Raw genomic sequence first — 22,320 nt, 5'->3', positions numbered from 1 at the left:
CGCCTGGGCTGGGCCGGGCGGGCCGGGCTGGGCTGGTCGAGCGGGCGGGCCCGGCCGGGCAGGGCTGCTGTGCTAATGGCGGCGGCTCTCCTTCCTTCCTCCCTTCCCCCGGTCGTGGGGAGCCGGGAGCAGGAGGCGGGCCCGCGGCCGGGTCGGGCCCCGAGAGCCCGCGGGGGCAGCGCCGGGGATCGGGTCTCGGGGGCCGTTATGGGGACCGCGGGCCTCCGGGGCGTCGCGCGCGGCGCCTCCCGCGTTCGCCTCAGCCAGGTGCGGCGGCCTGACGGGCGCCATTTCGCGCGCTGCCCGTGGCTGGGGCGGTGGCGGCCGCCCCGCGCCAAGCAGGAGGAGCGGCCGGGGAGGGGGCTGGGCGAGCCGCCGTCGCCCGAGTTCCAGGCCGACCAGACCCGAGGCCCACGGGGGCACCAGGAGGCCTCGCCCTAACGCTTCCCCCTTCCTTTGTCCCGCGCGGGCAGCCGCACCCCAGGGCCGCGGGGTTGGCGGGGCTTCAAGGTCGCCCCGAGTCCCACCGGCTCCCCGCAGCACGGCCTGGCTCTGACCCCGAGCCGCTCCCCGCTGCACACCCTGCTCTGGCCGCCTGGGCCCGGCCTCCCAGTCGCCCTTTGAGAGCCGAGCCGGCGGGGGCGGGGGTCGCCCCCTTTGTCCCCACTAAGGGCGTGAGGCCCTCGGGGTGGCCGCAGACAGGGCCCCGTTGGGCCGCCCAGAGCGCAGCCCTCCAGCCCGGATGTGGGGGAAGCCTGGGAAAGCGGAGGGGCCCCCAGGATCCCCCGAGGCGCGGGGCTCCGGGCGAAGCCTCAGATCTCCGGCCCTTCCCGGGAGGGTGCGGGCGGGGCGGGCCTTTGGAAATGCAGATGAGCCGCCGCCCGGCCCGGGCTCAACCTTCTGACTCAGCCGCCCCCTCCCGCGGCTCCTGTGGGGGCCGCTGGGGGAGGGGCGGCGTTTGGGGGCTCCCCTTCAGCCCCGGAGCCCCTGTCCGCTGTGCCTTTTGCCGGTCACATCTCCGCCCCACGCGCTCTGCCAGCCGGGGGCCGCCCTGATCCGCCTTCCTCCCCTCCAGGTTCTGGGCTGGAGAAGGGGAGACGGCCGGGCACTCCCCGCGTGGACAATCTTTCCTTCTGTCGACGGCAGGGGCAGGCCTAGTTTGACTCTGACAATCCTCCCACTAAGGTAGGTGTGAGTCCTTGCCCAGACCATGAGGGAGACTTGGGGGGCTCTGGCCTGCAGCCCAGGGAGGGCGGAACCCCAAACCCGCCGGGCTGGTTCTGCGGCCCCGCCCCGCCCCCAGCTGCGAGCGCGTAGGGCCGCCTGCTGGGCCGCCCGGGCCATCCATCCCCGCCTGTCAGCCTCTGTTGTCAGGCATTTGGGGCGTGCAATTCTCTGCCGAATTTAGCAGCATACAAGAGGCTCCACTTGCAAGTATTTCCCAGTTGTGTGTTTTTCGGCGGGGTAGGGCCCTGGGCGCCTCCTACTTCTGAAAGACACAGGTTGCTGCCAGATGGCCCAACAGTGCTGTGGCCTCCCCTCCAGCTCCCCTTGGGGGATGTGGGGTGACAGTGTGAGTCGCTCTCTGATGTCTGGCTGCCAGGGAGGCAAAGAACAGCCATCCGAGGTCCTGGCCAACTTTCTCTGTGAAAGGGCCTTGACGCTTCTCCACCTTCCTGGAATTCTTATGATCCCTTCTCCAGTCCCCAGATGGGCAGGCCTATATGTAAGCCTTGTTTCCAGAACCAGACAAAGCTGGATTTGAAACCGGGCGAGCCATTGAGCAGCTATGACCTTGCAGAAGCGGCATAGCCTCCGAGCCCCAGTGTCTCCATCTAGGAAAACGGGGCTAGATCAGTGATCCTTAGTCTGGAGCTGGCATCGGAATCACGCCCGAAGGGGGCTCTTTAAAACGGACTGGAGCCTGGTCCCCGAGTGTCTGATTCAGTGGGTGGAGCCTGAGGACTTATTTCTAACATGTTCCTGGGTGGTGCTGCCGCTGTGGACTGGGAACACGTTTTGAGACCCCACACCCAGCTCCGGGCTTGGTAACACCTGGGGTTTTGAGGCAGAAGCAGGAACTTGGCACATAGTAACTGGTTTTGTTCGCGCTAGCCGATCTCCTGTATTGAATAGTTTCCCATCTTAGTGTCTGAGAAGCTCCACAGCTGGAGGTGGCGGCTCTTGGTCTCGGACCCCCATGTGATATCTGGTTTGTGATTGCTTTGATGAACCATTTGGGTCCAGGTGCTCCTGTTCACACCATCTTCCCTATCTGGGAGTTGTGCCCCACCCCCACTGTAAGGGCTCCACTGAGCTTTGGGAGCCTGTGGGGCTTAACAGGGAGATCTTGCTACAAGTATCTGGTGCTAAGTTACGGGAGATTGTCAGTCAGTTTGACGTGAGCTAGGATCTCCACAGTGCTGGTGACCTTGGGCGAGTGTCTCCCTGTAAAATGATCAGGATGCCTGCTGGAAAGGGTGGTGAGAGGATTAAGTGCGTTAAGACGGCCGTCCTCCCCTGCAGGCTTCGCTGGAGTTGGCCTCCTCCATTGTGATCCGTGGTTATTGCTAGGAGTGGCTGCAGGGTGTGGGGGCTGGGCTGCCTCAGAGCTCCTCCCCTACCAGCCCACCTGCCGAAGCACGTGGCCCAGCCTCAGGGCAAAGGGGAATCTGGTGCTCCTTGGGAAGGCGGCCAGCGCGGCTCTCTGGAGTGGTTGAGTCCAGCCGGAGGTAGAGGCCTGTCCCCGGCTGCTCGAGTTGTTCCATGATGGGGTCAGGATTTGGGTCACCCACCCGAGGTCTGGGGAGAAGTGTCTTGCCCAAGGTCACAAGGCCACCACCAGTAGACCCAGGATGGGGTTCCAGGTGGCTTGACTTGCAGCCAGCGCCTGTGCCCATGGCACCCCCTCACCCCAGCTGTCTGGGTTATTTTGGGCTTCGTCCCGTGCCAGCTGTCTGCTGGCATCCCTGCCCGGGACTGTCTGGTTTTAAGTAACCGGCGTGGTGCTGTTGGCTCCTCTTGTGAGGGCCAGGGCTGGGTTTTCAATCCTGGATGAACTGTCCTGGGTCCGTCTCCTTTGCCGGGAGGGAAGGGTATTCCTGCCCAGACTCCTAGCTGCCCTAGTACAGCAAGAGGGTGAAAGCACCTGGTAAAAATTGAGGTTCACATTGTTAAGATCCCAGAAGCCTTTTCTCTCCTTCTCCCTTTCCATACTCCCTGAAATCTAAGTTTTAAATTTGATTCTATCATTAATCCCCCTTGATTTCACATGACCCTCTACCGCCGAGGGTGTGGCTCCCCCTTTGCATAGGTGCTCTCCGGGTGGGGTCTTTACTCCCCGCCTGCGTTGGATAATTGATGTATGGCTCCCTTCCAGCTGCACCTGGGAGGGCTCCAGCCAGTTCCTCCCCTCCGGCCCTCGATCCAATCAGGGAGCCGGTGGGTGCTCAGCTGTGGTCTGAGTGTGGTTCTCGGCGCGGTGTCGGGACCCACCTGGCTGGACTGTACCCTCCTCCCTCTGCTTCGGTCCCTCTTAGTCCCGCCACGGTCGCCACCTGGGGCCTGGAGGGCGGGGCAGTTTGTCCTGCTGCTATCCCTGCTGGTCCCTCGAGGGCGCCCCGTCCACCGGTCACCCAGCGAGCTTGGGGCGGGGCCGCTGCTGGCGCCGGGTCCTGGGGCCTGCTGAGAGAGGGCCACGCCAGCGGAAGGGCCGGCGGGGAGGTGGCAGGGCTTGCCTTACTACTGAGACGCCGGCGTCCCCGCCTCTTCCGGCCCCTCCACCCAGAGCCCTAGCGTGGAATATGACCTTTCGGACCCTCGGGGTGGAGAGACGCCGAAGCCTCTGCCCGGGCTCTACCGTGAGTCGGCTCAGCCATCTCAGGTTGCCTGGCCCAGTGCGTCTCTGGCTGGCCTGTAACCTCCAGCAAGCTCCTGCCTCACCCGCCACCCCCCAGCGCTGGGAGGAGCAGGTCGGGCAATGTTTTGAGCTGTTGCTGAATCTGGCTTTTGTGAGGGGAGCTTTTGGCACTCCAGGAGTGGTCCTGTCCCGGGCTGGTCCCTGAGTGCTCGTGGGCAGCTGAGGCCTGGAGGCTGCTCAGGGATGGTAGATGTACTTGCCAGCCCACCTCCCATCCCTGCGACCTCAGGGAGTAGCTTCATCCCTGAAGGCTCTGTCTTCTGCCTCATGTGAGTGTTACCTCTACAGCGTTCTCAGGCACCCAGGGAAGTGGGTGCCACAGCATTGCCTCACTGGGGCTGGCCAGGCTTTGCTCTGACAACTCAGCAGTGGCTGGGCCCCTGCTATTCCCTGGGGCTCAGTTTCCCTGTTGGCCTCACTATGGCGTCGGCCTCTGTGCAGACACCGATGAGTTGACCCCACAGATGCCACCTGGCCACTCCCCCAGCCTTCAGTGGCCCAACAACTCTTGTGTCAAGTACCAGCTTAAAGAGTCTTTTTTTGCCTTCTCAAACTCTCCAGGAATTCCTGGTGACTGGAAGGGGAGTGACTCGGGTCCTCAACCTCTTGGAGGTAGGGGAGCTAGCTGCCTCTCTGGTGGGCGCACGCAGCTCTTCAGCTGGCCCAGCTCAGCCCAGCCTCCAAGGAAGCTGCGAGCAGCTGGCTTGGCTCCGAGGTATTTTTAGCTACAGATCAGCCCTGCTCTATCACCACGACAGGTGGGTCCAAATCAAACACACTCCAGGCAGGTGGGGCTGGGGTTCTGCCAGCCTCCTGGCCGGCAGGGGTGGGTGAGCAGGCTGGGGCCAATGTCAGCTGTTCTGCCTGGGCCAGGCCAGGCTGGAAAGGGCACTTGTGCTCACTTCCTGCCTCCACTCCTCTGCAGGCTTGTGCTCTCATAAGCAGAGATCACAGCCCATTTCCTGGATGGAGAAAGTGGATGTTGAGGTCTGAGGCTTTTGAGGACAGTCAGGACGCCTCCTGTGGGCTCGGGTGACACACTCAATAGCTTCTGGGTCCTCTTCCTCCACCTCCAGGAGTGCCTTATTCACCTCCTGTGGTCCCGGGGGAACCTTGGCCCCAGCCCTGCCTCCCCAGCCAATCACAGCTCCTCTGGTTACCCCACAGGAGCTCAGGGTCCAGCTGGTGGTTGGGCTCCTCTCCTGTCCCCCACTCCCGTGGAGCCTGGCAGGCAAGTCCTCCATGATCTGACCCGGTTACCTTGACAACCCTGCCTGGCCTCCCCTCTCATGGCCCAGCCACGGAAGAAGCTGAAGAGGTTTTCTAGCTGTCATGCATTTGTCAGGCCGGGTCCCCACCCTGTTTCCCCTGCCTGCCCTTCAGTGCTGCCAAGCCGTGTGCCAGCCAGCACTCAGCCTTCCCTAAACGGTTCCCCTCTTCCAACCTCCATTGCTTCCCCCAAGACTGACCTCCTGGAAGGCTGGGGCACAACTGCCTCTGAATAAACGTGTTGCAAAAAAGGAACAAATGAGTTGCTGTGCATTTGTCTAGTGGGTGCTTGACCTAGGAGATGCCCCTTTTTCCAGTGACAGGAGAGGGCGTCCACCCAGAACCTGAGGTGGGTCCTGGCCTCCCCTTCCCAGCTCCGCCGTGGTCTTGGGATTCTATGGGCGGTCGCTGGTGCCCTCTGGCGGTCAGACCGTGCCTTGCTTGTACCGGCTGAGAACCTTGACCATGAAACTGCCAGGCTGGCGGCTTTCCTCCACGAAGTGAGATTTACCTGACCTTTGCCGAGATCTTGAAAACGGAGTCTTTGGGGTGGGGTTGCCGTTAAAAAGATCCTGAGTCCTGCCAGCCCCTATCTGAAGAAACTACCGAAGGTCACTTGCCCCCAGCCATGCTGCTGTTGGTGTTTTGTTAGAAATGGGCTCTTCCTACCCGAGTTGGTAGAACCCCACTCTCTCGGCCACGCTCCCGTGCCTACCTGCCGTGGACTGGCTCCCCGGGTCCCTCTGCCACCCTGACCGCTCACTTGGCTGGTGCCGAAGGCAGTCAGCCCGCCCGGGGTGGGGGTTACGGTGACCTCAGTCATCAGACCTGATAGCGTTGCCTACAGTTAGTGCCCAACAAGCTGTTTCCATCAGGAGATGCCGGGGTTCGGGGGATTCTTGGAGTGAAGGACACGTGGCTGCTGGCAGAGAAACGCATTTTCTTACATTTCTTGGTTGATGTGGGGTTATCAGTCTCCAAAACGCAAGGAGAGGGACCCAGCTGACTTCAACTAGAGCTACTCCAACCTGCCCCTCCCTGACGGCGTCTTGGCGTGGTTCACGCTTCTGGCTCCTGCTGAAAGGAGGCGCCCGCCCACGTGGTTTGGGGCCAACCTGCGGCCGGCGTTGAGGCGATTGCCCGGCAGAGGGCGCTGGGCATCCACTCTACAGCCCGGGGCCGGGTGCGGTTAAGGGGAGCCTAGTCTCTCACCCCGAGCCCGCGCGCACGCAGGCGCCCCGGGGCGAAGTGAGGTGGGCAGACACGACCCTCACATCAGCATCTTCCCCGGTGCCACCGCCGCTACGTCCTGTGGGGAAACTGAGGCCAGAGGCAGCTAGGTGCGAAGCCACGCCGCTGGGGCAGTGCAAAGCTGAAGGGCTTTTTCCGGAGCTCGAGGCCGGGGGCTCCTCGAACCCGGTGCGGAGGCACAGCCCGCCAATCCGGGAGGCCCTGTCCGCGCCGGCCAATCGGAGCGTCCCTGCCGAAGGAGGTGCCTGCCAATCCGGGGCGCCCTGAGTCGCTGGGCAGCCACGGTCGGGTCTCGCCGGCTGGGGGCGCGCCGTGACGCGCCGGGGTGGCGGTGGGAGCTGCGCTCGCAGCTGAGCCCCGTTTCTCTGGTGCCGCAGTATCCCTGGTACTGAGAGCTGAATACCCACACCCAGGGCTGGGGCCGTAGCAGAAAGGAAGGCCGGGAGGCTGCCTGGCGGAGGCAGTGCCCCTCCGAGTGGGCGGGGCTAGTCCAGGCTCCGCCCCGCCCCCGACCGCTCCGCTAGTGCCCGGCACGCCGCCGCCAGTACTGCCGGCTCCGGGCTATGGATGCCCCGGGGGCTCCGGCCCCGACCGCCGCCCCCGGCCCGGGCAGGAAGGAGCTGAAGATCGTGATCGTGGGCGACGGCGGCTGCGGCAAGACCTCGCTGCTCATGGTGTACAGCCAGGGCTCCTTCCCCGAGGTGAGGCCCGAAGCGGGGCTGGGGTGGGGGCGAGGGACCCCTCTCAGGCTGAGCCCGGAGCCCCGACCCTCGGCCCCCCGGCGTTCCGATTCCGGAGAGGTGGCCGCCACCCGGGGCGCCCCCTCGGGAATTCCAGAGCCCAGCGAGGTGAAGGGGGCTGATCCCGGACAAGTGAAGGGGGCGGACAGTGGGGTCAGCTGGAACCTGGGCCCACTAGGGACCAACCCCACTACGTCTCCCGCAGCACTACGCCCCGTCGGTGTTCGATAAGTACACGGCCAGCGTGACGGTTGGCAGCAAGGAGGTGACCCTGAACCTCTACGACACGGCCGGTGAGTGCGCCTGCGCGCCAGGGGTCCCGGGGGTCCACCCGCCCGAAGGGTTTCCCCGCCGGGGCATTCCCCACCGGGCGTCCCCACCCTGCACCCTGGCGGGGCCCTGGCGGCTCTTCATTCCTGGAGGCCACTCAGAGCGCTGGCAGCGCGGCCCTAGAGGCCAAGCCCTGTCTCTGAGTGGAGGGTGTTTGGAGGAGGAGGCAAACTCCGGGGCCACCCTCCCAGCTCTGTGCGGAGAGCCCACAGCTCGTTCCTCTCCTGTGGTTCTAGAAAGCAGCGTACTTCTCTTGGGCCTCCCATGATTCCAGGATTGCTGCGCTGCCTGCTGTGGTCTCTGCAGACTCTGAGGGCCGCAGATTTGAGTCTCCGGGTGCTCGGATTGCCTGGGCTGTGTTTCTGGGTCCTGTGGTTCTGGGATGCTGCCGGCCACAGATCAGCCTGTGACCCTAAGGCTCTGTGGGTGCTCTCTGCAGCCTGAGGCTCTGGGGTCCTGTGGGCATGAGTTCTGCATCTGCAGCTCCGGGGATTCCACTGCTTGCAGTTGGTGGTTCTGGAATTCTGTGGCTACAATTACTTCTGTGCTTTCCTAGTTCCCTGGGAGGAAACCAGACAGTGTAGAAAATGAACTAAGGAAGGAACAGAGCACTGGGCACCGGGGCCCCACACCAAGCTCTGCTGCTAGTCACATCCCGGCCACGGGCGGTTTGTGGATTTCTGTTCAATTGCATGAGAGTTGGTGTTGTGAGGGGTGGGGACCGGAGGAACACAGTCAGTGGGAGGACCCTGGCTCCCATCTGGGCTTCATCAACATTGGGGACCAAAGGTTGAGATCCCCAGGTGGGGCCTCACCCCACCTCTGTGACTCAGTGTTTAGTGACCTGTGGGGAACCATGTGATCAGGTGGCCCTCCCCTTCCAGCTAAGCCTTTATGGGTGAGGTGAAGGGTCCCATTGACCTAGGATGGAGCCAAAACTCAGGACCCCCCACCCCCACCAGCTAGAACTTGGAGAGGACCACAAAAGGGGCTGTCCCAGCTCAGAGTCCCCTCCATTCCAACTTCAGCAGGTCCTGCCTTAGCAAACTCTTGAGGAACCTGTCTTTGCAGGATGTGGGCCCTGTAGGGCCACCCCCAAAAGGGGACCTGTCTCCAGTCCTGGGTGAGCTGGGAGAGCCCAGCAAAAGTGTGGTCTGTCTCAGACACTTTTACTTTCTCGTTTCTTGTCCAGGAGCCCAGGAGGGGGCAAGGTCATTAACCCCACTTTGTGGGTCAAGTGCTGCTGGGCAGAGACATTCCCAGCAACCCACGGCCCCTCCTCCTCTGCCTTTGGGGCTTCCCTATCAGGCCGGGGTTTACGGTTCACGGCAGCCTCCACATCATGAGAACACGGATGGCCTTTCTGGCCTTGCCCAGAGAGAGATGCTCAAAGAACATGTGGGAGTAGATTGTAGTGTAGAGATTCTGGAAAGCTGCAAGTTGGTGTAGGAAGAATTTGTGCTAAAAGCTGCTATGAGAGGGACAGAGAGCGTCCCCTACCATAGTCACCACAGGCAGGCGACCACCGGCACTGTGGGGGTCCCATCCACAGTCCCATCCTGTCAGATCTGGGCTTCGACACCGGCTCCACTGGCTGTGTATCACTGGAGATGTCTGGGCCTCAGTTTCCTCATCTGTCATGAGAGCTAAGAGGGTCACAAGGATTAAATCAGATTACTATATGATGTCCAGCACTCAGCGCAGGGGCTGGATCTGGGGAAGGGCTCAGCAAATGTCCTTGTGACTTTTAAGACCTTCTTACCAGGCTGGGTGCAGTGGCTCACGCCTGTAATCCCAGCACTTTGGGAGGCTGAAGTAGGAGGATTGCTTGAGGCCAGGAGTTCAAGATCAGCCTGGGCAGCATGACGAAACCCCATCTCTACTAAAAATATGAAAATTAGCCAGGTATGGCAGCATGTGCCTGTAGTCCCAGCTACTCGGGAGGCCGAGGCAGGAGAATCGCTTGAACCTGGGAGGCGAAGGTTGGGGTGAGCTGAGATCGCACCACTGCACTCCAGCCTGGGCAACAGAGCAAGACCCTGTTTCAAAAAATAAAAATAAATTTAAAGACCCTCCTACCATCACTGCCATGGTCCAAGCTGGCCTCAGCTTCTGCCGCAGTGGGGGCATCTGTCTTCCCTGGCAAGACTCTTCCAAGCAGCAGAGAAGTGGTGCTCAGGGAAGGAGCTGGCCTCATACTCTGACAGACCAAGGAGGGGTATCCAGGAAGAAGAAATCTGGCTGCTCCTTCCAGGGTGTCCCCCGTGACTGGGGAAGACCTGCTCATTAGAGGAAATCCCCTGGTCAGTGAGCACTGCCAGGGAGGGTCCAGGTCCCGGTGCTTGTCATGAAGCAAGGCTTGGAAGATGATGGAATGAATGGGTGGTAGGTCTGAATTCGGAGGTGATTCATCTCTGCCTGCATGGTTGGCTCTCAGGAGAACGTGGCACACAGTGATGACCAGGCGGCCACGTAGAGAGAGGCAAAGGCCAAGAGGGTGAGGGAATGGCCAAGCCAGAAATGAGTCTAGTAAATGTAGTTGTAGAAGGTTCTAGAACCCAGTGGGCTACACCCAGTGGCGGAAGGGGCATCTTCTCAACTCGTGGCCGCCAGAGCTGTGCGACAGGGGCAGCTCTTGAGGCTGAATTTCTCCACACTGGACCAAACGCTGGCCCAAGGTCCAGACCCTGCCCACAGGGGCCCTCGTGGAAGGCCCGTCTGGCTCCGTCTCCATTCTGAGGAAGTAGTTATAGACAGTGCAGCGGAGGGAGGGGAGATGGGGTGATGGGGCTTTCAGGGCTGAGGGGAAGGGGCGGGGGCTGTGGCACCCACTGCTGTCGGCCTCACCCCGGCCCCAACATCCTCTGAGGCAGGAAGCTGCGGTGAGGTTTGAAGCTTCCTGGGCAGGGGGAGGCAGGAGAGGGTGGGCTGTGAAGACAGACAGGGCTGAGCTCATAGGGCCAAGGTGTGGGGACCAGGGTTGGAGGCGCACAGGATGGGGTGTGGGTTGCCTGGGAGTGGCAATTCCCTTCTCAGCCTGAGATGGGAACAGAAAGAAAATTGGTGGGCAAAGGAGTAGCAGTTGCTACGACAAGGAAGCAGGGACAGGTGGGTGTCGTGAGCCCCAGGAACACTGGAGGCCTGGGCCGGGCCAAGGCTGGAGTCACACAGAAGGAGGTCTCAACCCCCGGCTGGGCTGCCCAGCCCCTGTCTCCGGGGGAAGCACAGGTGGGCGGTCCCCAGCAGAGTGAGTAAAAGTGGGTTCCTCTTCTGGCAGCTTCCCTTCTCATGCTGCCCACAACCCTCCCTGACCAACACCCCAGCTGGAGCTGGGGGCCACCTGCCCTGTGTGTCCTTGGGCAGACTTGGGGTCTTTTCTCCTCAACCCTACCCCAGGCCTTAGAGACCCCTGACCCCAGAAGGAGGACTGCCTTGGCAAAGTCCCATCCCCCCAAGAAAATAGCCTTGTAGGCCCGATGGCTCATGCCTGTAATCCCAGCACTTTGGCAGGCCGAGGCGAGCAGATCACGAGGTCAAGATATCGAGACTGTCCTGGCCAACATCGTAAACCCCATCTCTACTAAAATACAAAAATTAGGCCGGGTGTGGTGGCTCACACCTATAATCCAAGCACTTTGGAGGCTAAGGTGGGCGGATCACCTGAGGTCGGGAGTTCAAGACCAGCCTGACCAACATGGTGAAACCCCATCTTTAAAAAGAATAAAATAAAATAAAAAATTAGCCGGGCGTGGTGGTACGTGCCTGTAGTCCCAGCTACTTGGGAGGCTGAGGCAGGAGAACTGCTTGAACTTGGGAGGCAGAGGTTGCAGTGAGCTGAGATCACGCCACTGCACTCCAGCCTGGGTGGCAGAGCAAGACTCCGCCAAAAAAAAAAAAAAAAAAAAAGCCCTGTGTGCAGCCTGAGCCTCCCTTCCGCCCAGCCCTGCCGCACGCCCGAGTGCACTTCAGGATATGGGCAGCTCCAAGGGGAGCCCGGGCCTAGAGACTTTAACTCACCAGGAGCACATGCATCCTTTGCATGTAACTCCTGGAGTTTTTTGGGGGGTGTGGTTAGTGACAGGGTCTCGCTGTGTCACCCAGGCTGGAGTGCAGTGGCATTGTCATAACTCACTGCAGCCTCAGCCTCCTGGGCTCAAGTGATCCTCCCACCTCAGCCTCCCAAAGTGCCGGGATTACAGGTGTGGTCTCCTGGGCTGTCTTAACCTCTAAGCCCATCTGCAGAGGCTGGGTGGGTCCCCTCTGTGACTATGGGCAGGTGATATTGCCCCTTTCAGCCCTGGTATCATTTTGGGTAGAATGTGGGAGGGTAGTGATATCACCTGGTGTCTGGGAGGCCCCTAAAGCTTCTTAGTCCAAATATTCGGGGTTCTGACCACCCCCACCCCAGGCTGTTAACTTCCCCTGGAGGTTTCTGTTTCAAGAGTAACCACAGCAGGGCATGATGGCTAACACCTGTAATCCTAGCACTTTGAGAGGCTGAGGCAGGCAGATTACCTGAGGTCGGGAGTTCAAGACCAGCCTGGCTAACATGGCAAAACCCCGTCTCTACTAAAAATACAAAAAATTAGACAGGTGCAATGGTGCGCGCCTGTAATCCCAGCTACTCTGGAGGCTGAGGCAGGAGAATGACTTGAACCCAGGAGGTGAAGGTTGCAGTGAGCTGAGATACAGAGACTTCATCTCAAAAAGAGTAACCACAAAAGCAGTGCCTCCCACCTCCCAGCCCTGCCTCCCCCACCCCCACCCCCGTCCAATTGCTCCCCCTCTGCTGGTGTTTCACTTTCCAGATTAGGGGCAGGGTTATCACTATTGCCACCCCCTTTCCCAGATAAGGAAGTTGACACCCAGAGAGGGAAATGTAGACGTCAATTTGAGATGTGGAGGCTGCCCTGAGCGGTCCCGCCCAGAATGTGCATGACATGAATGAATGGAACCTGACCCTCCTGACTCATACTGTTGAGGGTATTTATTAATAGTACACTCCCTGCATCCCCAAGTGGACATAGGATTGTCGCACACAGAAGTATGTCCTCTGCAGGCCTGGTCTACCCCCCGACAAAGGCCCACACTGAATTCTAGGGAAAGCTGAACTGGGCGGAGTCAAGACAGGAAGGCAACCTGAAGGAGGTGCTGGAGTCCAAGCTGGCTGCCTCTCCCTTCTCAAAGCCCCTCTTTTTCTTTTTCTTTTCTTTTCTTTTCTTTTTTTTTTTTTTGAGATGGAGCTTCACTCTTGTTGCCCAGGCTGGAGTGCAATGGCGCAATCTTAGCTCACCAAAACCTCAGGCTTTCAAGCGATTCTTGAAATCCAGGAATTGCATGAATCCAAAAGGCTGATTCTCCTGCCTCAGCCTCCCGAGTAGCTGGGACTACAGGCATGCACCACCACACCCAGCTAATTTTGTATTTTTAGCAGAGACAGGGTGTCTCCATGTTGGTCAGGCTGGTCTCGAACTCCCAACTTCAGGTGATCCACCTGCCTTGGCCTCCCAAAGTGCTGGGATTACAGGTGTGAGCCACCACGCCCGGCCAAGCCCCTCTTTCTTGAGATGGCTGTGTGGATAGCCTTTTCCTCACCTGATCAGGGCTGGGACGAGTAGGGTGAGGATTCCTCTCTGTTTTCTGGGGTAGGCTAAGAAAAAAAAAATACTCCAGTAGGGTCCTCTGTCATTTACAAAGGCTGTGTGGCCTGGGGCAAGTCACTCCAACCCTCTCTGCTGCCATTCTCAGCCTGTAAAATGGGGCTAACAACAGTGTCTACCTTGTAGGATTTTTTGGGGAAAGATGAGTTAATCCAGGCAAAGGGCTTCAAGCTAGACCCGGCATGGAACACAGGAGCCTTCATGGATAGGTGCTACCAGAATCGAAGTGGTGCACACCTGCAGCCCCAGCTCCTGGGGAGGCTGAGGCAGGAGGATGGCTTGAGCCCAGGAGGTTGAGGCTGGAGTGAGCTTTGATCACACCACTATACTCCAGCCTGCGCAACAGAGTGAAACCCTTTTTTTTTTTTTTTTGGCAGAGTCTCACTCGGTTGCCCAGGCTGGAGTGTGTGTAGTGGTGAGATCTTGGCTCACTGCAAGCTCCATCTTCCCAGTTCAATTGATTCCCCTGCCTCAGCCTCTCAAGTAGCTGGGATTACAAGTATGTGGCACCATGCTCGGCTAATTTTTGTATTGTTAGTAGAGATGGGGTTTCACCATGTTGAACAGGCTGGTCTCAAACTCCTGACCTCAAGTGATCCATCTGCCTCAACCTCCCAAAGTGCTGGGATTACAAGTGTGAACCACAGCACCCGGCCTAGACCCTGACTTCTGTATGTGAGAGAGAGAGTCAATATTAACTACCTTTATTATTACTGGCATCAGGCTCACTAACTTTTCATATCTCCATTTCACAGATGAGGAAACTGAGGCCCAGAGGTTAACTCCTAGTTGGGGAGGCTGGGGACGGCTTCCTAGAACTGGTGCTTTTAGAATGGCCTGGTAGGCAGCTGACCTTGGGGACTGAGTTGGCATCTGGCTCACAGGGTACGTGTCTCTGACCTTGACAAAGGTTCCCCCACGCCCCCCCCCACCCCAATGACTCTTAACAGGAAGAACAGTCCCCGCCAAGCTTACCTCCTGGGGGGCTGCTTGAGTGAACACAGGTCAGGAAGTGGAATGCCCTTTCAAAGGCTGCAGAGGCACCTAAGCCAGAGAGATGACGCTTAACACCCTCTTCACCCACCCCTTCCTTCCAGCTTTCCTTCACCAAACATGTATTGAGCTCACCTGTGTTCCCAGGGATACCTGAACAGCACAGAGGTTGTTCCTGCCCGCAGGAGACGCAAACAAAAAAACCTGGAGAAGTACTGTTTTTTGTTTTTTATTTTTGTTTTTGTTTTGAGACAGGGTCTTGGTCTGTGCCCCAGGCTGGAGTACAGTGGTATGATCTCAGCTCAATGCAACCTCTGCCTCCCAGGTTCAAGTGATTCTCCTGCCTCAGCCTCCCAAGTAGCTGGGGATTACAGGCATTGCCATGCCCAGCTTATTTTTGTATTTTTAGTAGTAGAGATGGGGTTTCACCGTGTTGGTCAGGCTGGTCTCGAACTCCTGACCTCATGATCCACCTCCCTTGGCTTCTTAAAGTGCTAGGATTACAGGCGTGAGCCACCATGCCCAGCCCCAGTTGTGAAGTCAGGTATGGGTGAGAGCTATGAGTAAAACCACTGTCATGGGGCAGACTGCCAAGGAGGCTGTTTCAGAGCAGTCAGGAAAGGTCTCTGAGAGGAGGTGACATTCCACAGAGCCCTGAAGGAGAGGAGGGAAGGAGCCACGCTGCTCCCTGTTGAAAGAGCCTTCTGGCTGGGTGCAGTGGTTCATGTCTTCAATTCCAGTGCTTTGGGAGGCCAAGGCAGGTGGATCATGAGGTCAGGAGTTCGAGACCAGCCTGGCCAACATGGTGAAACCCCATCTCTACGAAAAATACAGAAATTAGCTGGGCGTAGTGGTGGGCACCTGTAATCCCAGCTACTTGGGGGAGGCTGAGGCAGGAGAATCACTTGAACCTGGGTGGCGGAGGCTGCAGTAAGCCAAGATCGTGCCATCGCACTCCAGCCTGGTGACGGAGTGAGACTCCATCTCAAAATAAATAAGTAAATAATAATGATCCCAAAGCACAACAGTAGTGATGTTAGCAAGTTGTTGTAATAGTTCTGTTTTTATTTTTTTGAGATGGGGTCTCACTCTGTCACCCAGGTTGGAGTGCAGTGGCACGATCCCGGCTCACTGCAACCTCCGCTCTGGGGCTCAAGTGATCCTCCCACCTCAGCCTCCTAAGTAGCTGGAACTACAGGTGCGAGCCACCACGGGCTAATTATTTGTGTTTTTGGTAGAGACAGGGCTTCACTTTGTTGGTCAGGCTGGTCTTGAACTCCTGAGTTCAAGCGATCCGCCCACGGCCTCCCAAAGTGCTGGGGTTACAGGTGGGAGCCATGGTGCCTGGCCCTGTTTTATTATTGTTAATCTGTTACTGTGCCTAATTCATAAACTAAGCTGTCTTATAGGTGTGTACGTATAGACAAAAACAGTGTATCTAGGGTTCTAGGCTATCCGTGGTTTCATACTTCCACTGGGGTCTTGGAGTCCACCCTCGTGGCTTAGAGGGGACTACTGGACCTGTTCACTCCTGCCATATATGGAAAAGGGAATATGTTATGCCAGAACTAGGAACCCCATTGTTACATCTTAAAGGCCCAGAACCTATTTTTGCACAATACAAAACAAAATAGCACGTTCGTGTGTATTCGCAAAAGGAACATCCCACTTGGAATTTCATGAACTGGGGTTGACTCCTGGGCCAGTCACTGAGTCATTGACCTCAGGCAACTCACTTCACTTCTGTGACTCTGTTTCTTCCTATGAAGTGGGAGTATTCATAATTCCCTACCATATCTGGCTGTCATGTAAGGATTTTTTTTTTCTTTCTTTTTTTTTTTTTTGAGACGGAGTCTCGCTGTGTCAGCCAGGCTGGAGTGCAATGGCTCCGTCTCGGCTCACTGCAACCTCCGCCTCCTGGGTTCAAGTGATGCTCCTGCCTAGCCTCCCGTATAGCTGGGATTACTGGCGTCTGCCACCCAGACCCAGCTAATTTTTGTATTTTTAGTAGAGATGGGGTTTCATCATGTTGGCCAGGCTGGTCTCGAACTCCTGACCTTGTGATCTGCCCACTTCAGCCTCCCAAAGTGCTGGGATTACAGGCATGAGGCATCTCACCCAGCCAAGGATTTCTTAATCACTTCTAGACTAAAGCACTCTGAAAACTACATACAGCATAGGATGTATTATTATAAAAGCAGACACAGAGGGCAGGCAGTTATCCTAAAAAGAGAAATAATGTAATGGTTAGTCTGGATGTTTAAGAATAAAATGCTGGGGAGAAAATGGTGAAAAAAGTGAAGGAAGAGCCTTTCAGGCATGTGAAACAGCAAGCGCAAAGGCTGGGGCGTGAGAGCTTGATGGGTTTGAGAAACGGTGAGGTGGCGCCTTGGCTGGACTGCAGTGAGCAAGGGGGCATGGCAGGATGAAGTCATGTGGACCTGGGGAGATATTTGGATTTTATACAAAGGACAACAGGGGCTGGGCACGGTGACTCACACCCGTAATCCCAGCACTTTGGGAGGCCAAGGAAGGTGGATCACCTGAGGTCAGGAGTTCAAGACCAGCTTGACCAATATGGCGAAACCCCATCTGTACTAAAAAAAATACAAAAATTAGCTGGGCTTGGTGGCAGGTGCCTGTAATCCCAGCTACTTGGGAGGCTGAGGCAGGAGAATTGCTTGAGCCTGGGAAATGGAGGCTGCAGTGAGCCAGGATCTTGCCACTGCACTCCAGCCTGGGCGACAGAGCAAGACTCTGTCTCAAAAAGAAGGTGGGGGGGCAATAGGGAGCCATTGAAGGTGCTTCAGCTGTGGGGGGCAGATATGACTTGCATTTTAAGATCCATCTAGCTGTCAGGTGGTGAATGGATTCATCGAAGGGCTGCAGGAGGCCAGGGAAGAGGACAAACAAGGACTTAGATGAGGATGGTGTGGGGGAGGTAGGGGCGGGGAGAGGCCTGCTGTCCAGTGGAACTTTCTGCAGTGATGGAAATGCCATGCACCTGCACTGACCATTGCATTAGCCACAAGCCCTGGGTGGCGATGAATCACCTGAAATGTAGCTCATGCAACTGAGGAGCTGAATGCTTCATGTTAATTCATCAAGTTAATTAATGGGCTGGGCCACCCTGTTGGACAGCACAGATCTAAGAAGATGTGGACAGTGATTACCAAGAAGGGACAGTTGGGGACAGAAAAGGAGCTGGAAGAACATCCCAGCCAGTTTCCCAGTGTCTTACAAGGACATCTCTCACTTTGTGGGGGGTGGTGGTCGGGTCTGAGCTCTTGCTCCGCCCCAATGTTAGGGGACACTGGTTGAGGGATGGCAACAACGGCCCTCCTGACCCAGCCGTCGCTGTCCTGGTGGCTTCTGTTCACTGTACACTGTTATGGCCCCCATGTGTGGGGTGCCTTGGCTCGTGACAGCCCTGTGAGGTACATTTTATGATTTTCATGTTCCAGGTGGGGAATCTGGGGTTCCCACTGCTGTCCATCTAAGTCAAGGTCACACAGCTGGTGGGGGCAGAGCTGGGACTGGAACACATGTCTCATCTGCCTCTAGTGACTACACCCTTAAACACTGTTCCATGGTGGAGCTGGCTAAGAACTTTTGGAAGTCCCTGGGTTGAGGGGGAGCCAGAGGGAAGAGGGTGTCTGTGTCGTCACCAGCAAGCAGGCAGGAGCAAACATGGCCTGGTGGTGCTCTGTGGAGAGGCCACTTGTCCTGAGAGGTATTGGCAGGGAAGGAGCTGAGGGCAGGCTGGTGCCACCCAGCACCTGTAGCAGCTGGAGACAGGACAGGGGGATTCCTGGGCCTCCAACCTTCCTTGTTTAGTGGAAGGAAGTCAAGGGGCGGGGGCTGGTCACCAATGAGCCTGAAAGGCTCTCAGGTCTCACTGTGGGGATTTTTACAAAATACCCAGGCATGATGGCTATGTGCAGCATAGAACCCTGGGCTGGCTCCTCAAATGGGAAAGAAAATCAAGGGCGATATTGGTGAAATGGGCAAAATCTGAATATGGCCTGTGGATTGGATTAGAATGCAGAGTCTGTGTGGTTTCCTGGGCTTGGGGCAGGTGAGAGAATGTCCTTGTTCTCAGCAGACAGGCGCTGAGCTAAGGGGTGAAGAGGCAGAACGTCTGCAGCGACCGTGCCCTGGTAGGGAGGGACAGAAGCGTCTGTCTCTGGGTAGAGCCAGAGGGGCCGATGCCAGCAGGCGGTGAATCAGTCAGAGTTCTTCGCACTTTGTTGCAATTCTACTGTAAGTTTGAGACTGTCAATATAAAAAAGTTACAAAGCATTGTTTATAAAAAAGAAAACCCAACCAAGCTCAAGGCTTAAGCCTAGATCCCTGTTCAGATTCAGCCCACGCTGGGGCGGGGCCCGGCGTCAGGATTAAGGTATCCCCCCAGAATGTGCTGTGTGGGTCTGGGTGGGAAGGGCACTTGATGCTGTTCCCAGCAACCCACCACTCTCCTCCTAGCGCTTGCAAGAATGGACAGGGAACTCAGCCGACTATATCAGAACCAAAGAAGCTGGAGGCTGAAGCCAGACACCAGCCTCTGGGGACTTGGGGACACTGTGAACCCACCAGCCCCACAGGTCTGTATCTTTGGTTAGGGGAGGGTTCCAGTCTTTGCTCTACTTGAGTGTAGGTCAGGGGAATCATACTGGCTACCGGCATCATCCAGCGTTAGCAGTTTCTCCAGCCCCAGCCCTAGAATCAGGCCCAGCTCTCAGCACTGCGTGGGTTTGATCTCAAGGGTTCTTTGCCACCATCCAGAACCCAGGGGTTGCCACCCACAGGTTTTGTTGTTGTTAAGAGACAGAGTCTCGGTCTGTCACTCATGCTGGAGTGCAGTAATGCGATCACGGCTCACTACAGCCTCAAACTCCTGGGCTCAAACGATCCTCCAGCCTCAGCCTCCCAAGTAGCTGTGACCACAGGCCTGTGACACCACTCCCGGTTTGTTGCCCATTATGTAGATGAGGAAATTGAGGCCCTAAGGCAGGATCACTTGCCTGGCCCCTCCCCCTTCTCCCATCAGAGTCCAGACAGGGAGGGGACGTCCCCTGACCCCCACCTGCTCTCTGCTTTCAGGGCAAGAAGACTATGACCGGCTGCGGCCCCTGTCCTACCAGAACACCCACCTCGTGCTCATCTGCTATGACGTCATGAACCCCACCAGCTATGACAACGTCCTCATCAAGGTGAGGCCCGCCTCCAGGGTGGTGGCCCCAGACCTGGGCCCAGCGCAGTCCTGATCCCCTGCCTTCTCCCTGCACAGTGGTTCCCTGAGGTCACGCATTTCTGCCGTGGGACCCCCATGGTGCTCATCGGCTGCAAGACGGACCTGAGGAAGGACAAGGAGCAGCTGCGGAAGCTCCGGGCCGCCCAGCTGGAGCCCATCACCTACATGCAGGTGGGCCAGAGGCCAAGATTCCGTGACCTCCAAAGCCTCCCGGACCTTTGGCCTCTGCACCTGGAGTGTCTTAGCGGCCTTTTGGGGAGCTGAGGGAAGCAGGATTCTAAGAGTGATAATTTTTTTTTTTGAGATGGAGTCTTGCTCTTGTCACCCAGGCTGGAGTGCAGTGGTTTGATCTTAGCTCACTGCAACCTCAGCCTTCTGGGTTCAAGCAATTCTCCTGCCTCAGTCTACCGAGTAGCTGGGACTACAGGCACCTGCTACCACACCCAGCTCATTTTTGTATTTTTAGTAGAGAGGGGGGTTTCACTATGTTGGTCAGGCTGGTTTCGAACTCCTGACCTCAACTGGTCTGCCCACCTCGGCCTCCCAAAGTGCTGGGATTATAGGCATGAGCCAACGTAGCCGACCAAGAATGACAATTTTTAAATGCTAGTATTGGTGGCCTGTGGACCTGAGCACTTTACATGACTGCTGTCAATCCTCAGGACTCAGAGGCAGGTGCTGTTCACTTCCTCCATTACAGGGGAGAAACAGGCCCAGAGGCTAAGCAGCTTACTCGAGGCCACATAGCTAGCCAGAAGTGGAGCCAGGATCTGGTCCCATCCGCTGGGCTCCACAGTCTGTGCTCTGAGCCACTGTCCTGTCCTGTCCGCCCTTGTTTGAAAGTAGGCATCCCCTTCAGGGGCCAATCAACCATTCAACTCTTTAGATGAGGCATGAGGGAACAAACAGGACAGAAGGAATGCAAAGGCAACAAGCACCTTTCGCAAGAAGTAGAAACCATTAATGAGGGCAAATTCATTTGCCTAAATGGTAGAGAGGTGGCTGCAAGTCCTGTCTGGAGGCCTCCACCTCTTCTCACAGGCCTGGGAGACACACGTGGGGAACCTACCCGGCCTCAAGGTTCAGCCCCTCCCTGCCTGGAGCTGGAGAGAGGGCAGCCTGGGGCCTGGACAGGGCTTTTTCCCTTCTGGGGGCTGCACTGCACTGGCCCTCCATTCCACCACGCAAGCTGAGGGCCAGCTGGGATGGAGGAGAGACACCAGCCCAAACCAAGGCCTCCACCCCTGGAGAGTCCCCAGAGCCAGCCCCAAACCCACGAGGTGGTGTCAGGAGACCTCCAGGGGCCCCTCAGCTAACACTGGCTCCTCCCCTGACCCAGGGCCTGAGCGCCTGTGAACAGATCCGAGCTGCTCTCTACCTGGAATGTTCTGCCAAGTTTCGGGAGAATGTGGAGGACGTCTTCCGGGAGGCCGCCAAGGTGGCTCTCAGTGCTCTAAAGAAGACACAGCGGCAGAAGAAGCGCCGGCTCTGCCTGCTGCTGTGACCCAGGGCAGTTGGCCCTCGAGACAGCACTGACAGGGCCCGGGACCCCAGGGGCCAACTGCACTGGGAGGCTGCCCCATCCCCACCCTCCAGCTCCTGGTGTCTCTGGGGCCTGTGGCTAGACTCTTGGAACATTCAGGAACTCTATCCTTTCCTGGCTGGGGCTCTGACCACAAACTCCCCTCCAGGCTCCCCCTGGGGTGCAGTGGTGATGTGGGTACAGGAGCCAGTGTCTGTCCTCAGGACTCAAAGTGCCCTCATCACAGCTGCCCCCGCCACAAGGGTCTCCTCAGTGCAGACCCAAGTTATGCTTGGAATGAACAGTCCATCTGGTGGTGGGTAAATGTGGACCTGGCACTATTCCACATGGGCGCCCAGGCCCGCCACTCCTATGTCCCTGCCTCCCTGGGCTCTGGAGATAGATAGGCACCGCTGTATCCTCCAGCTCCTTCCTTCCTCCCCCAGGAACTCAGGGGCCACCACAGGGGCCGGGCCTATCAGGAGAACACAGTCTGCAGCCCGGTGGCGGGGCTGGCACCAACCCCTCCCATCTCCATTCCACATGGAAGACATCAACCTTCAGCTTGGCCTGTGTCTTCGGAGAGCTGGGAGCATGTGCCCACGGGGCAGACAAAATAGCCTCTCAGATGTTAAAAGTATACCCTGGACCCCCCATCTGACCACCCCCTCGAAGTCTCATCCAATGCCCCCACTGTCAGGGACTCCTCAGGATGGGAAGAGCCATCGGCTCCCCACGTCGTGAGCTAGTTTTTTGTGGACAGTTTCCCCCCACTGGCAGGACAGGACCGGCCCATTTAACTATCATCAAGCTCCCAACCTGCTGTTCCTCAAGCCTCGGTTCTACCAGCCTGTGGAGTCCAGGAGGCAAGACATCCCAGCCTCCTTTGAGAACTAACAGAATCAACTCCCAGCCTGCGTGGGACAGTTTCAGAACCGGTTCACAGACTGCCTGTGTCACCAACAGCCAGATACCTAATCCCTAAGCCTCCTTGAAAAGGTCTGGGGTTGAGGGTCCAGTTTCCTTGGGGGCAGGGAATGGAGTCTCGCTGTTGCCCACGCTGGAGTGCGGTGGTGTCCTCTTGGCTCACTGAAACCTCCACTTCCCAGGGTTTAAGCAGTTCTCCTGCCTCAGGCTCCTGAGTAGCTGGGATCACAGGCACATACCACCATGCCTGGCTAATTTTTGTATTTTCATTACAGATGGGGTTTCACCATGTTGGTCAGGCTGGTCTTGAACTCCTGACATGATCCACCCACCTCAGGCTCCCAAAGTGCTGGGATTACAGGCATGAACCACCTCGCAGGACTTAAGCATTCCAGGGGATTTTGGTGCCCAACAGGGGTCGCAAGCTGCTCGGCTCTGGAGTGCACCTAGGAATT

General features: G+C 57.7%; 1 protein-coding gene and 1 pseudogene across 2 annotated transcripts; both read left to right on the top strand.

The window, feature by feature from the left end:
* The first annotated feature begins 1,191 nt into the window (after positions 1–1,191).
* LOC116555050 lies at positions 1,192–6,706 on the top strand (annotated as a pseudogene). Its single transcript, XR_004270353.1, has 3 exons — positions 1,192–4,677; positions 5,087–5,150; positions 6,336–6,706. The product of XR_004270353.1 is annotated as an uncharacterized LOC116555050 (transcript).
* Positions 6,700–21,734, top strand: RHOF (ras homolog family member F, filopodia associated). Its single transcript, XM_032242415.1, has 5 exons — positions 6,700–7,140; positions 7,385–7,472; positions 19,266–19,375; positions 19,453–19,587; positions 20,756–21,734. Exons 1-5 carry the CDS (start codon positions 7,003–7,005, stop codon positions 20,918–20,920), a joined length of 636 nt encoding a protein of 211 aa, XP_032098306.1. The 5' UTR covers positions 6,700–7,002; the 3' UTR covers positions 20,921–21,734.
* The last annotated feature ends 586 nt before the right edge of the window (positions 21,735–22,320 follow it).

The sequence above is a fragment of the Sapajus apella genome, unplaced genomic scaffold (genome assembly GCF_009761245.1).
Source record: "Sapajus apella isolate SASKATOON/1434 unplaced genomic scaffold, GSC_monkey_1.0 scaffold2, whole genome shotgun sequence".
In the NCBI taxonomy this organism is placed as follows: Eukaryota; Metazoa; Chordata; class Mammalia; order Primates; family Cebidae; genus Sapajus; species Sapajus apella.
The sequence above is the reverse complement of the archived record's forward strand: the minus strand, read 5'-3'. Positions and strand labels throughout refer to the sequence as shown.